The sequence below is a fragment of the Alosa alosa genome, chromosome 9 (assembly GCF_017589495.1).
Source record: "Alosa alosa isolate M-15738 ecotype Scorff River chromosome 9, AALO_Geno_1.1, whole genome shotgun sequence".
Lineage (NCBI taxonomy): Eukaryota > Metazoa > Chordata > Actinopteri > Clupeiformes > Clupeidae > Alosa > Alosa alosa.
The window spans coordinates 5,660,192-5,673,435 of NC_063197.1; the positions used below are offsets into that span (position 1 = coordinate 5,660,192).

Consider the following 13,244-nt stretch of genomic DNA (forward strand, 5'->3'; position numbering starts at 1 on the left):
TCCACATGGGAGTGTAAACCTTGCCTTAAGGCAAGGAGGCTATGCTGTGACATAACATGACATCACATCACTGTAAGACACAGTGGCAATGGAGTTCTTGAGGAGAGACCACCATCATCATAATCATCACTGTGTTTGTGTGCGGAGAGGGCGGCCATACCAGATGATGCCCCCATAAAACAAGGAGAAGATGAAATAGAACGCGATGGAGCCCCAGGTGACAAAGTGGTTCATCCATGTCCAAAAGTGGGTCTCTAGGGCCAGCTGAGGAGAAAAGGGATGAGAGCAACCTTCAGTACGTAACCCTCACGCCAACACATGGAGACGCAATGGGAATAAAAATGCCACAAAATATCTCAGGAATATTCATTCCATTCAAACAACTCAGCAGAATTTGAAGTGCACGGAGTTGAAGTATACGGATTTGAACCTTCAGTGTGACGGTGATGACCATGACTGTAAACACCAATGTTCCAAACGTCCAGTTTCCAAACATCTGAAAAGAGTTAGAGAAAAACTAAATATTTCAGATACTTAACATAGTTTTAACAGCTTCGTCCATCTCGGTCCACACACACACACACACACACCACTATTCAGACTTTCGGCTCTCTATAATGGCCCACCAGATGCTGGCATGTCAGAGGACAGCTGCACACTCACACACGGCCTCCAGGCACTCTGAACAATATCGGGAGGTTGCCAAGCCATTTAGAGCGAGGGCAACACTTCTGTCAGCGCTGGAATCCATTTGCAGTCATGCAAGGCAACGGGGCGCTCCTTGAACTCCCCTGCCACCCGGAAACACTCGGCCTGACAAATGTGTGTGGCATGGCATCAAAAGAATACTGATGGCGCACACTTATGCAGCAGTGGTGAAGCTCAGAACTGAGACAGCTGTGAAACTGGTTAAAGGAAAGAGAAAGAGAGGCATGCAAACAACTATAGGAAACCAATCAACGCTTACCAGTTGTCTGTTAGCTCTCAAAATCTGAAGACATGCACGGCGTGAAAAAGAGAAGGAGGAGAGAAAAACAAAGAAAGGAATAAAAAGGACAGGCAGAAAAAAGACTTCCCAAATTACCAATCCCCCCAAGAAACAATGAAATGGTCCCGCCATCAACAGCACCACCATCACAGCAACAGGCTGGTACAAGAATAGCAGAGACTGAAGGGCCGTGCCTCTGTTGCTCCTCCACATCATTGAAGGTATTTCACTAAAATTGCAACTGGGGGGGATCAATATTGCGCTGTACCCGCTATGTGGTCTCTAAGCAACGCTCAATCAATATTTGCCTTGTTGGGTGAAGGAAGCAAGGGCTGGCGTTGCCAAGGTTTCATGGCCGAGAGTGACCGGGTGCTCACACAGACACGGCCACCCTCGTCCAGCAACGAGCTGATGGGCTCACCTTCGCACACAGCCAATTCTCTCATCTCGTCTCGTCTGCCTTTCATTCAACTTCAGCACCAGCCGTTTTCCTTCTACTAACACCGGTCTCCCATCAAGGCAATTTCTATAAGGGCAAGAGGAAGGCCCACGTCTACATATTAAATCCCAACCCATGTAATATCTGAATGTCCAAGTCTACAAGTAATCGGCAACATGCAGGCACCACAGTATTTGCGCCCTGTCCCTTTAAAGTTAGAGATGTACAGAAAGCCACTTACAGTGGTAGAAGCAGACATGCACAGAGTGAAGAAAAACAGAGCTGGCCCTGAGTGGGACCCATCTCCAACCTGACCTCTAGACTCTTAAACACTTCTCATTGAAGAGGATTAGAGTGCAGGCAAGCAGACACGGAGCTTCAGCACAGCGCTGACCGACGACCGACCCCCGACCCCCTGACGCCCCTGCCTCACCTGGCCGTTGCCCAGGAGCGTGGTGTCCTCGCCCATCAGGATGTAGGAGCCGAAGAAGAAGACGAAGGCGTGGCAGAAGCCTAGCAGCGTCCAGTACAGGAACGTCTTGAAGGAGAGCATGGAGTTCTTGCTGATGTCCCTGCAGGATGAGTGAGTGATGTTAATGATGACGGGCAGTGTTAGGGGCTCTCGCCGCCGCAGCTTTTATTAGGAGCCATAGGTGGCCAGGACGGCAGGTCACACTGGTCAGTGTGCTGCGCTGTGCACCGTACCTGTACAATGCCGGTTTGCTCTGCAGCACGTGCGGATGCACCAGCTGCTCAAACAGACTGTAGACCAGGATGGGCAACGAGGTGAAGCAGATGTTGTAGAGTGTCAGATAGACACTGTCATAAAGAGTCTGCCAGACAGGGGACAGACAGACACACACACAGACCGAGTCAGAGTGGGGACAGGAAACCTGCTACCAAAGACATGGTAGACATGTTTTGTATGCCAGACATGGATTAGATTAGATTAGATTCCTATAGATCAGGATATATCAGGATGTTAAAGCTGCAGTTGGCAAGATTTTTTTGATCATATTCACTGAAACCGACACTATGCTCCGATAGAACAACATAAATCAGCCGGTTTTAGAAAAAAAAAAAACGCACTTCTACCTCCACCTAGAGCCTGTTATTTGTTTTGCAAAAATCCACAGCTCCCGGTTCTTCTGGTCCAATCAAGCATAAATATAAGTATACACTCTTTTGATCCTGTGAGGGAAATTTGGTCTCTGCATTTATCCCAATCCGTGAATTAGTGAAACACACTCAGCACACAGTGAACACACAGTGAGGTGAAGCACACACTAATCCGGCGCAGTGAGCTGCCTGCAACAACAGCAGCGCTCGGGGAGCAGTGAGGAGAGGTGCTTTGCTCAAGGGCACTTCAGCCATGCCTACTGGTAGGGGTTCCAACCGGCAACCCTCCGGTTACAAGTCCGAAGCGCTAACCAGTAGACTACGGCTGCTCCTAATCAGAGCAGGGCTGTGTGAGATCTGACAAGATCTGACTGTCAGTCACAGTCTGGTGCAGTCTAGTGCGCACTGACGAGCACATTTTCAATGAGGGTGCTCGGTGGTAGTGGAAGAGGGGCATGAGAGTTGTAAACATGTAACATTTTGGCTAAGTCCCCTCGATCTGTCAGACTTGCCAACTGCAGCTTTAAATAAAGATCATGACAGTTTAGCCACAATAGGTAATTTCAGCAAAAACATCACCAACATGAGATGTCCTTTTTTAGTAAGTTTAATTACAATATCAAACATCATCACTACAGCGGAAGGAAAGAGGATTCATGGCACTTTCTTTTCACAAGATGTTCAGCTGAAAAGCACAAAGGGCATCATCTTACTGTGTGTGTGTTGACAGTCTAACAAGTGATCACGTCACAAACAAAATGACAGCAAGTGACAAGACGGTGGCACAGTGGCACAGTCACCAGTGATGACACAGATACCAAACACACTTACTTGTTGTGAAAACAGACAGAAGAACTGGTATAAAAACTGGGGCGTGATAAAACACACATTCTAAAAAGAAACACAAAAAAGACATGTAAATGTTTCCATCAAGTATCCAAACCACCAAATACACACACACACAGATAAACAACAATACACACTTTACACTGTACACCACACAGACAGACTAGACGCTCACCTTGTAGAAAAAATACTGCACCAGGGTAGCTATTCTTATGTAATAGAAGTGTCCGTGCACAAGCAGCAATTTGGAAAGGAACTTGAATCTTGCGATTGCATAGTCACTGTTTCTGACCGCCTGCCTGCCTTCCTTCCCCATGATACCTGCGGAGAGTCAGAATCCCAATTAATCATGTGCTACTTACATGAGCTCACAGAGTAAAATGCTTCCCCGAGATGCTCGACACACTCATGAGTCTATCAGCCCAGGCTATCAGTGGCTTCTTCAAAAGACAACTTGAGAACTAATGCTGATAGCCAAAAGAGCCTTGACAGACTCACAATTGACCATTCATCATTGGCTTTTAAATGAAGTGTTCTTTAAAAGATTGCCTTAATGGGCTTGATGTGCACTCATGCTGCAAGTCTCTTATAGCAGTAAGTAAGAATAATACAACCTGTCAGTCCTCACTACTGATGCCAGAGTAGCAGTGAGCCTGCGTTTACTGACAAGCTGCCCATTCTCCTGTGACTGTGTGTGTCAAGCCGACAGTGAATAGGGGCTAAGCATCTGAGCATCCCACACAGCTGCGAGACGTGGAGTGTAGGTCACCTATGCCAACATGGGCCTCCTGAATCATGCTGACGTCATTGGCCCCGTCGCCGATGGCCAGAGTGATGGGCTTCTCCGGCGAAGTCTTCAGCAGACGCACCACCTATCAATCACAGCAGAGCCATTAGCACCGCCACTAGGGAAACCGAGCGCTTGTGTCAGGCAATTAGGCAGCTGGTGGGAACAATAGTGGTGGGGTGTGTGTGTGTGCCTGTCTGTGTCTCCATGTGTGTGTGTGTGTGTGTGTGTGTGTGTGGGGTCTTGAGAGCAGCATGTGAGTCACTGATGAAAGGGTGTATTTGAGAGGAAGTGAAAAGAGAAGAGAGGAAGACCTCTGAATCATGTGAACTAGCTAACAGAGTGTGTGGGGGTCAGATAAAGACACATCTGTGTCTGTGTGTGTGTGTGTGTGTGTGTGTGTGTGTGTGTGTGTGTGCGCGTGCGTGTGGCTCAACAGGCATTTTTATCAAGTGACTGCAAGCATTAGAGCATGTGAGAGAGAATGAGAATGAATGTGAGTGTGTATATGTGTGCGTGTGTGTGTGTGTATGTATGTATATGTGTGTGTATGTATGTATATGTGTGTGTGTATATATATATATATATATGTGTGTGTGTGTGTGTGTGTGTGTGTGTGTGTGTGTGTGTGTTACTTGCCTTGGCTTTCTGGAGGGGGGCCATCCTGCAGCAGAGCACAGCGGAGCAGTTTTTACACACCTCCATGAAGAGTTTCTCGTGCCCCCGCAGAGCCAGAGACAGACTCGCCCCGTCCACCACCAGCCCGTGCTGGATCACATGGTCCTCTTTGATCCTTTGTGTGTGTGTGTGTGTGTGTAAGAGGGGGAGAAATGGATAGAGTGTATGTGTCAGTAAATGAGATTGTGACATGTGTATGAGAAGGAGATTGAGAAACAGAGAGAGAAAGAAAATGGACAATGAACAAACTTCTCACTTACTGAGCAAAACCTTTCATTTAATCTCATAAATTCATGACAAAATCTAATTCAACAAGGATATGTTCCTGCCCTGCAAGAAGACAATGTGTGGAATGGTTTGATTTGTGGTAGGCCAGTGACATAACAGCCATACATCTCTGTGCTGTGAACACCCAGGACAAGCCTTGATTCATGGCTACCCAGCCAGGGCCATCAGCCATCATGCATCTTCATGTATGCGCTGCTTATCCATCATGAACCCCATCCCCATCCCCAGCCTATCGAGCGTGATGGCAGCACTCACTCAGGCAGTCTTCTGTGTGTGCGCACATATGTGTCAGCACAGGACATAATCATGCCAGTTTCTCCATTGTGTGTGTGGGCATGTGTGTAGCTGGGGGTGTTTACAGAGAGGAACAGAGCAATAAGCCACATGGTTGTGTGTGTGTGTTGTGTAAATATGTGTGTCATCTCTTGTGTGTGACAGTGTGTCATCTCCTCTGTGTGACTGTGTGCTTAATAGCAGATTTAAATTATATTAAGTGACACTCTACTTAGGGTTGGGCGATGTCGCCTAAATTGGCATTTGACGATGTGTACAGTAAAACATTGTGATGGGCGATGATATATATCGTGGGGTTAGTGTGGTAAACACTAATTAATTAGCCTATAGCCTAGGTATGTCTGTATAGAAATACATTTATAATGTTCTAGCCTACATAAAAAAATAAAAAATATATTATATAGGCTATACGGCCTGATGAAAGTGGACAGCTAAGAGAGACATACTGAACAGGCTAACGAAGTTGTGTAGACAATCAATCTGAACACTTGCGTGTGCACCAACCAGCGGAATATTACACATTGCCAGCCTTCGCTGGGCCCAGCAAAAAAGCTACTTAAGACTAAAATCTTAGTACTATGCAGCATCCCACGTTATCAGGCTACCGTCTATGCTGACTATGAGGGCGGCGGGAAGTGAAAGTAAAGGGCTGCGATCGGGCAGTCCAGGCTATATATAGGAGGGCGAAGTAAAAACACTTTTACAAATAACGAATCCCGACATTCATGTCACAGTCAGGAATTATTTGAATAAGAGGGTAGACTAATAAGTCTTTTATTTTACAAGACGGTAGACTAATACGTGATAACTGTTTGGTTGACAGCCTTTAAAGTAGGCTCAATTTCATTTTCAGGGAAAGGTTTTTTTTATGTTTTAGCCTGTTACAGCAGGAATTAGTGACTGGCATGTGGGAGCGTGCCATTACGATGGTTGCTTTCCATCATGATGCCTGTCAACCATCATGATGGACGATGATATCGTCCATCGGCACAACCCTAACTCTACTCCTTACGTGGGTAAGTGACCAGTCCACTGTGTGCATTAGTAGGGATATAACAATGCAGCGATACGTATCGACGCATCGATCTAAGCAAACGATGCGGTTGCATCACTCTTGGGTTGAGCTGATGCTGGGCATCTGACTGATCATTCAGAACCGTACAATAATACAATTTTAGCCTAAAGAAAGCTTGACCAGCCCACTGTTACAGTGTTCTCATTGTCGTGGTTTAAAAGGAACAAAGGCCTACGGAACAGGGTAGTTTCCTCTAACAATGAAAAATGTCACCTCTATTGCAACAAGTTTAAACCATGTTAAAGGTAAAGTCTAATGCAGCTAGCTAGTGACAGGACATATTAGGGGGGAAAAGAACAAACTCTGTGTAGCCTACCTCATTTCAAAGTCTATATTCAGTATTTGGCCTATAATCTATAACATTTGCCATTTTTGAATACATGAAAATGAACCAAAATCTATAATTTCCTATCGACAACAGACCACAGTATTGAATCGCATTGTATCGCTGCAAATTTTGAAGCGTCCACACAAAATTGATATTGTATTGAATCGTGATGAAACGTGATTTACACCCCTAAGCATTAGTGTTTCTGTGTATGTGGGTGCCTGAGCTGTGGTGTGTGCACTGTGTGTGTACATTTGTGTGACTTATGCTTTGGTCAAGTGACTTATGCTTTGGTCAAGAAGTGTCTGCTAAATGTAATGTAATGTAATGTTTACGTGTGTGTGACTGAGTGGTGGATCAGCAGATGTGGATCATGTCAAAACACACTCCACCCCTCAAGACACGGATGAGGGCTCCACCCTCTCCATTACTAAGTCACAATCAATCCCACAACCAGGCGGTGAGTGTGTGGGTCTGTCAGTGTACCGCTGGCTAACACGCCTGCAATCACACCCACAGAGGGAAGGCACCACAGGGAGCAGACAGAGACTCTCTCTCTGTGTGTGTGTGTGTGTGTGTGTGTGTGTGTCCAGGCAGGCACCTGCGGGCTAGTCTGCGGAGTTGCTCGGCACACTCATTGTCGGACTTCTGCTGGACGAGCTCCAGGATGTTCATGGTGCGGTGGAAGTGACCGCAGGACAGGCTGACGCTGACTGCTGTCTCGTGCTTGTCGCCGGTCAGCACCCACACCTTGATGCCAGCCAGACGCAGCGCCTCGATGGTCTCCTGCACCTTCTCCTGCAGCCTGCGCACACACACACACGGTATGTCACTCACAATCTCACTAACAAATAGTCATGGATATACATAAACAACAAATATACAAGTAGGCAAATATAGTGGCCTATCTCTATATACTGTACATTATTTAATGAGATAACATTAAGCTCAGTATCCAAAAATGCCTTTTTTCTAACTCACTCACAGTCTCTCTCTCTCTCTCTCTCTCTCTCTCTCTCTCACACACACACACACGCACGCACGCACGCACGCACGTAGTTGGGTCACTTTTCCTAATCCACCACCCTATTAAAACTGCCAGGATTACACTGAATGAGATCATGTTCCTCATCAGAGAAAAGGTGATTACTCAGCTCAGCATGCTTCTAAGAATGCCACTAAACAAAGCAAGAGTCACTTTAGACACTCTCCCCAAGGCACCTGGCCTTTACACACACACACACACACACACTACAACAGCACTTCACCAAACAATCACTGCTCTGTACACCTGCACATAGCACATGCAAGGGGTCCAAGTACTGCGTGGATCTGGCTCCAAAGACATGAACATAGACAGAAATAAACATTGATGCATCAAGTTTGCCAGTCTCTAAGCCATATGCAGATGTAGCAGGACATTGCATGTTTGACTTCTACGGTCAACTATGGACCATCTGCTGCTGGTCCCCACCCCTTTCTGCAGGCCTTCCTTTCACCTGATTTGACTTGGTTGTGTTGTCAACAGAGTTAGATGCACAGTAGGGAGTGTGAATGCAATGCGTATGTGAAGGCGTGACAAGTCTAGTGCCAACTCCAGCATCCGCTTCGAAGGCTTATCAAAAGCACGCACTGCACCACTGCTTGCTTCACATATTTGTTGTGGTCCCTTGATTGTATCAACATTCCTCTGATCCATTTCCCTTGAAAGTTGTAGAGCATGACTGTCAGACGCTTGCATCATCCACCGCCTAACCACTAAATGGATTCATCCATCACACTCGATAATGAGACAAGTCGAGTATTGACGTCCCTCCTCCACCTCCCCCCCCTGCAAGAGCAACACAGCTAATACCAAAAACATCGGCAATTACTGACACCGCTACGGCTGGCGAGCGCCAGACGCCTCGGGCGAGCATTTAACACGCAGCTCAACACGCCGACTTCACAGGAAACAGCCAGCGCACTCTGGGCCCCTCTCTCGGAGCTTCCAGCTTAAAGATTAGCAGCAGATAAAAACATCACATTAACTTATGAGCAGGGGCGCAAACAGTTCAGCTTAGGGACGGGGGAGGAAGGGGAGAACTGATGGTGTGTGTGGGAGATTAATGATGTCCTCAATTATACACAGGGCTCTTTGAAGATGGCCAACATTTCTGGGGGACATGGAGGGGGCATGGGAAGGATCCTTCGTGTCAGCCCAAGAGGTGTGTGTATGTGTGTGTGTCTGGAGGGAGGGCTGCATTAATTAAACACGGACAGCTAGCGCAAGCAGATGGTGTGGGTCTGTCTGCCCGCACTGCTCTGCTAAGAGCGTGCCCCCCGAGCACTCTCACAGACACATGCACATGCACACACACACACACACACACACACACACAGAATGATGAACACATTCACACAAACCTCGAACATAAACACACACCTACGACTAGCACAGGCCGTGCGACACACACAGTCAGATCTCCATGAGCACACCCACAAGCAAAGAAGCAAAACCCCTCCTGAAAGCACAGAGACGTGCACACAGACACGGCGCTGTTCTGTGCTGCTGCTCCGGTCCTGCTCCCTCCTCTTCCCCTTTCAGAGCCGGACTTGTCTTACACCTGGGGGGATGGGGGGCTCGCACAGAGCTGGACCTGCAAGCTTTTAACTCAGACTTTACCGTCTATGTCTAAATGCCCCTTTCTACTCTCTGTCCAGGCAGGCCACATTGCCCAAGTCAGCTAGTTTACCACAGCAGATCGGAATTGCTTCTTGCTTGGTAAGGATGAATCGAGTCAACACAATGGAGTTGTTACTTCGGTCTGAACTCTCTGATAGATACTGTAAATACACAAAGTCCTCTCCTCCCCCAGGACCTCCACAAGTCACACAACAGCCTGTTGGAGCTGTTTTAGCTAGCAAAATCTAAATCACAAAAAAGTCTGTGAGTTGCCAATAAGGATGGTAAATAGCCATAGTTAGGATCAGACATTCCAGCCATGTGAAGCAACTGGCGAGTTGGCGTTGCATTGCATAATTATTCTAATAGAGCATGAATGCGTAGCGTTCCGAATCAAAGTGACAGGCCGTTCAGTGCGATTAGTAAAAGCTTCTCTCATGTGTTGGAGAATGTTCTGGTGGCTCGCGGCGTACTAAATGAAGCGGTCACGATTCCCAGTTTCCCTTTTAATCTCATCCTCCCTTTCAACTTAACAGAGCTAATTAATAGCAGTATCTCTCACCCTTTCTATCTCTCTTTCTCTGTGTGTGACTGATCAATGGATGCCACGCTCTACAAGCTTGTGCACAGATGCGGGCGCATGAACCACCCCCACCCCCCCCCCACACACACACACATAAGTGAGTCATGGCAGAGAGGGAAACTGCAGGAATGGCGAGTGGATTAATGCAGCTGCCGATGCTGCCGCTGAGGTTGGGGCCAGAGCCATGACTCAGTCGCTCCTGTCCAGGCAGCGGTGGCTCACAGAAGCGGCACAACAACAACGGCCCTGAAGTCCACTGGAGCAACATACTAAACACATTACACTGCCCAAAGCCCCAGAGCACACGAGGACAGCACAACACAACTATAAAATACCCCTACTGACACTACACCAGCCCTACACCCACAGCTTGGCAGGCAACATATAAACATGAAATAATAACGTTCAGATATCTAGGCTCAAAATGATATGAATTTGAATTAAATGAAAATAAATTATATTATTTTATTTTTTTTAAACTATCAATAAAGTTATGAGCCATGCTTCAGTGCTTAGATAATCTTCATTATATATTCAAGTAATACATAAGTAAACTTGAGGACTCCATTGTGCAAAGACAAATGCATCTGACTAGTAAAGTGCAGCAATATGTGCAGTGTCTCTTGACAAACAGAACGGGCGGGGGACACAGATCACTTTCCACACGACAACAGTCAGTTAAGGTCATGCTATTGTATGCGTGGTGAGTGACCTGTCTGTGGAGAGGCAGATTGACTCACTTGTCCTCGACGCCAGTGGCTCCCAGCAGCTCCAGGTCCTGCTCGATGAAGCTGAAGACGTCGGCTAGGCGCTCCTCGCGCTGCTGCAGGGCCGTGCGCGCCTCGTGCAGACGCCGGTCCACATCCTTGTACTCCTCTGCACTGAAGTGCCGGCACGCCACCACCAGCGTCCGCAGACCCTTCTGCTCATCACAACACACACACACACACAGAATGCATCTGCATAATTATGACAATTAATGTCATTTTAACATTCTCACAGTGCCAACTCAGCCATTCCTGTGACGGCTCTGTATTCCAAGAGTTAGTGGTGTGACCTACAGCCAAAGCCATATCCATTAATCAAGTAAAGCGATTTTGATTTACACTGGCCACTAACATAATACATAATCAGTTGCCAGAAGCTTTTATCAGTAATAAGATAAAGTGCATGAAGCTTTTGCAATGTTCTCACAAAGCCATTGAAACCTGTGATATTCATGTGGCTAGTACTACTGTGTCAACAGCAATATCAGCCATGTTACAAAGAGAGTCTAGCCCAAACCAGATATAACAGCAATTACCTATATGCCAGGCACTTTCTGGAAGGCTTTTCAGCGAGCACAAACATTTCCGATGGACCATCACCTGTGTTGTAGCTGCTAGTGTTTTAGCGTACCTGTTTACACAGCCCCGGTTGGGTGTTACACCTAGTGAATGAGCATGTTAAAATGCTGAGGATATGTGTGTGTGTCAAAGTTGAATAGAGTTGCCCTGTTTGGCATAAACAAAATATTTTGTGTCAGTGTCAACATGAAAGAAGCAGTATATAATAGAAGATGCCATTACTGACGCGCGCCGCCTGAAATAAATGCTGGCTGGCTGAAGAGCCCTCCGTGGCATGTAGTCCATTGTATACTTTTCAAGAAAGGACACAAAATGGTTTGTTTTGAGTGAGTTTGTTTTACAGATGGATAGGTATCAGTGCACCCTGTCACATCTATGCAACAGTCCTCCAAAATTCTGCTCATTTGCAGTGGAGATGGGAGGCCATTAGGAACAATGATCATCACTTGTCTGCCTACTGAGTGCGGGACACTGACAAGCGAGCAGAGACACAGCCACAACAGCATCTCTCAGTCTGTGTGAGTGTAAGGTCTAGGTCTTATCAGTTGTGCTATTGTTTTTAAATGAACACTGCTTCTTTGTGAGTCTAGGTGTCTGTGTACTGTGAGAGCTTCAGAAAATGTGATGCATCACAGTGTAGATCATTCAGTTTGGATACTCAAATAGCTCTAGATAGTTGTGTTGTTCACACAAACTACTAAATAAGACCTCATCCTACGTAACGGAATAGCCGGATGTTATGATGTCCTACCAACGCAAACTCATCCACGTGGACTCGGGTCTTCTCCAGCTCCCCACTCTTGATGTAGGGAAGAATTGCCGACTCCGCTCCTTTGGTAAACAGCACTTTCTCCCCTGACAAGGGAAGACATGAGTGACACATCATTAGACGCTGTAGCAGATGAGGATTTGAAATATACTCAATGGGCTACTGGCAACAGACTGCATGTGCAGTCAAGAGGAAGAAACACAGAAATCCAGAAATAAGCTAAGAGGATCTTGTCTGCCACACAATCCCAAAATGGGGATAGATTAGACATCCTACAATTGTGGTCAGACGGTTGGTAAGTGGCTGAAGGTGTGGTCTCCATTAGCATACATACCTGAGGGTGTCTGCAATATCACACTCATTCTTCTTCTGTTTGCGTCAAACTCTAAAACATGGAGCAGTTTATATCTGTGGAGAAGTTACCAAAAGTTACAAAAATACCAAAATGAGTCAGTCAGTCAATCATCTCTTATGTGAAGGCCATCTTTACCGTTCAGCTTTTCCAAATGTCTTAATCTCCATGTATTCTCCATTGCTCCCTATAAATGTCACCCCCATCCTAGGAGGGAAAACACATTAGTCATGTGAAGAAGTGTAGAGACGGAGGGAATTCAATCTACAGTGGCAGCAGCTGAAAGCCAACCGTTTTTAATATACGGGAAAGGGAGTTTATACCTTTTGGTGGCCTCCACCAGCGCCTTCTCATCAGGTGAGGAGGCGTAGTACTCCATCTGGGAGAAGCCGTTAGTGTGGGAGAACGGCTCGCCAAAACCATCCGCCTGGTCATAGCTGATCTGCACCGTGTGGCACAGCGAGACTGCTTTCAGGAACAGCTCCTCCTCACGGATCTGGGTGCGTAAACAAACAAGAATTTAACAAACACAATAGACAAAGCAACCATCTGGAAAAATGGTGCTTTTCCTCATACATGGAACTCCTCTAAGAGACACTCCTAGTGCCAGATGTAATGCCATACTTTTTATTCAGCACCAATGTCAATATGTGAGCAGAAGTGCCTTCAAACAACATCAACTATCAA

At 46.5% G+C, this 13,244-nt stretch overlaps 1 protein-coding gene across 7 annotated transcripts in view; it reads right to left on the reverse strand.

Moving 5' to 3' along the window:
* The window catches only part of atp11b (ATPase phospholipid transporting 11B (putative)), a 37,795-nt gene that overhangs the window by 11,570 nt on the left and 12,981 nt on the right, over positions 1-13,244 (reverse strand). For 5 of the 7 annotated variants that reach the window (XM_048251827.1, XM_048251825.1, XM_048251826.1 and 2 more), the window contains exons 14-28: positions 12,881-13,053; positions 12,696-12,764; positions 12,540-12,613; positions 12,188-12,291; positions 10,831-11,012; positions 7,444-7,647; positions 4,819-4,972; positions 4,162-4,264; positions 3,568-3,713; positions 3,378-3,437; positions 2,133-2,260; positions 1,861-1,999; positions 968-991; positions 431-496; positions 161-264 (exon numbers count right to left, since the gene is read on the reverse strand). In XM_048251827.1, coding sequence (XP_048107784.1) covers positions 161-264; positions 431-496; positions 968-991; positions 1,861-1,999; positions 2,133-2,260; positions 3,378-3,437; positions 3,568-3,713; positions 4,162-4,264; positions 4,819-4,972; positions 7,444-7,647; positions 10,831-11,012; positions 12,188-12,291; positions 12,540-12,613; positions 12,696-12,764; positions 12,881-13,053 — 1,730 coding nt within the window. Of the gene's footprint in view, positions 1-160; positions 265-430; positions 497-967; positions 992-1,231; positions 1,515-1,860; positions 2,000-2,132; positions 2,261-3,377; positions 3,438-3,567; positions 3,714-4,161; positions 4,265-4,818; positions 4,973-7,443; positions 7,648-10,830; positions 11,013-12,187; positions 12,292-12,539; positions 12,614-12,695; positions 12,765-12,880; positions 13,054-13,244 lie in introns of those variants that run through there. The other 2 variants (XM_048251828.1, XM_048251830.1) reach the window with 2 other exon arrangements.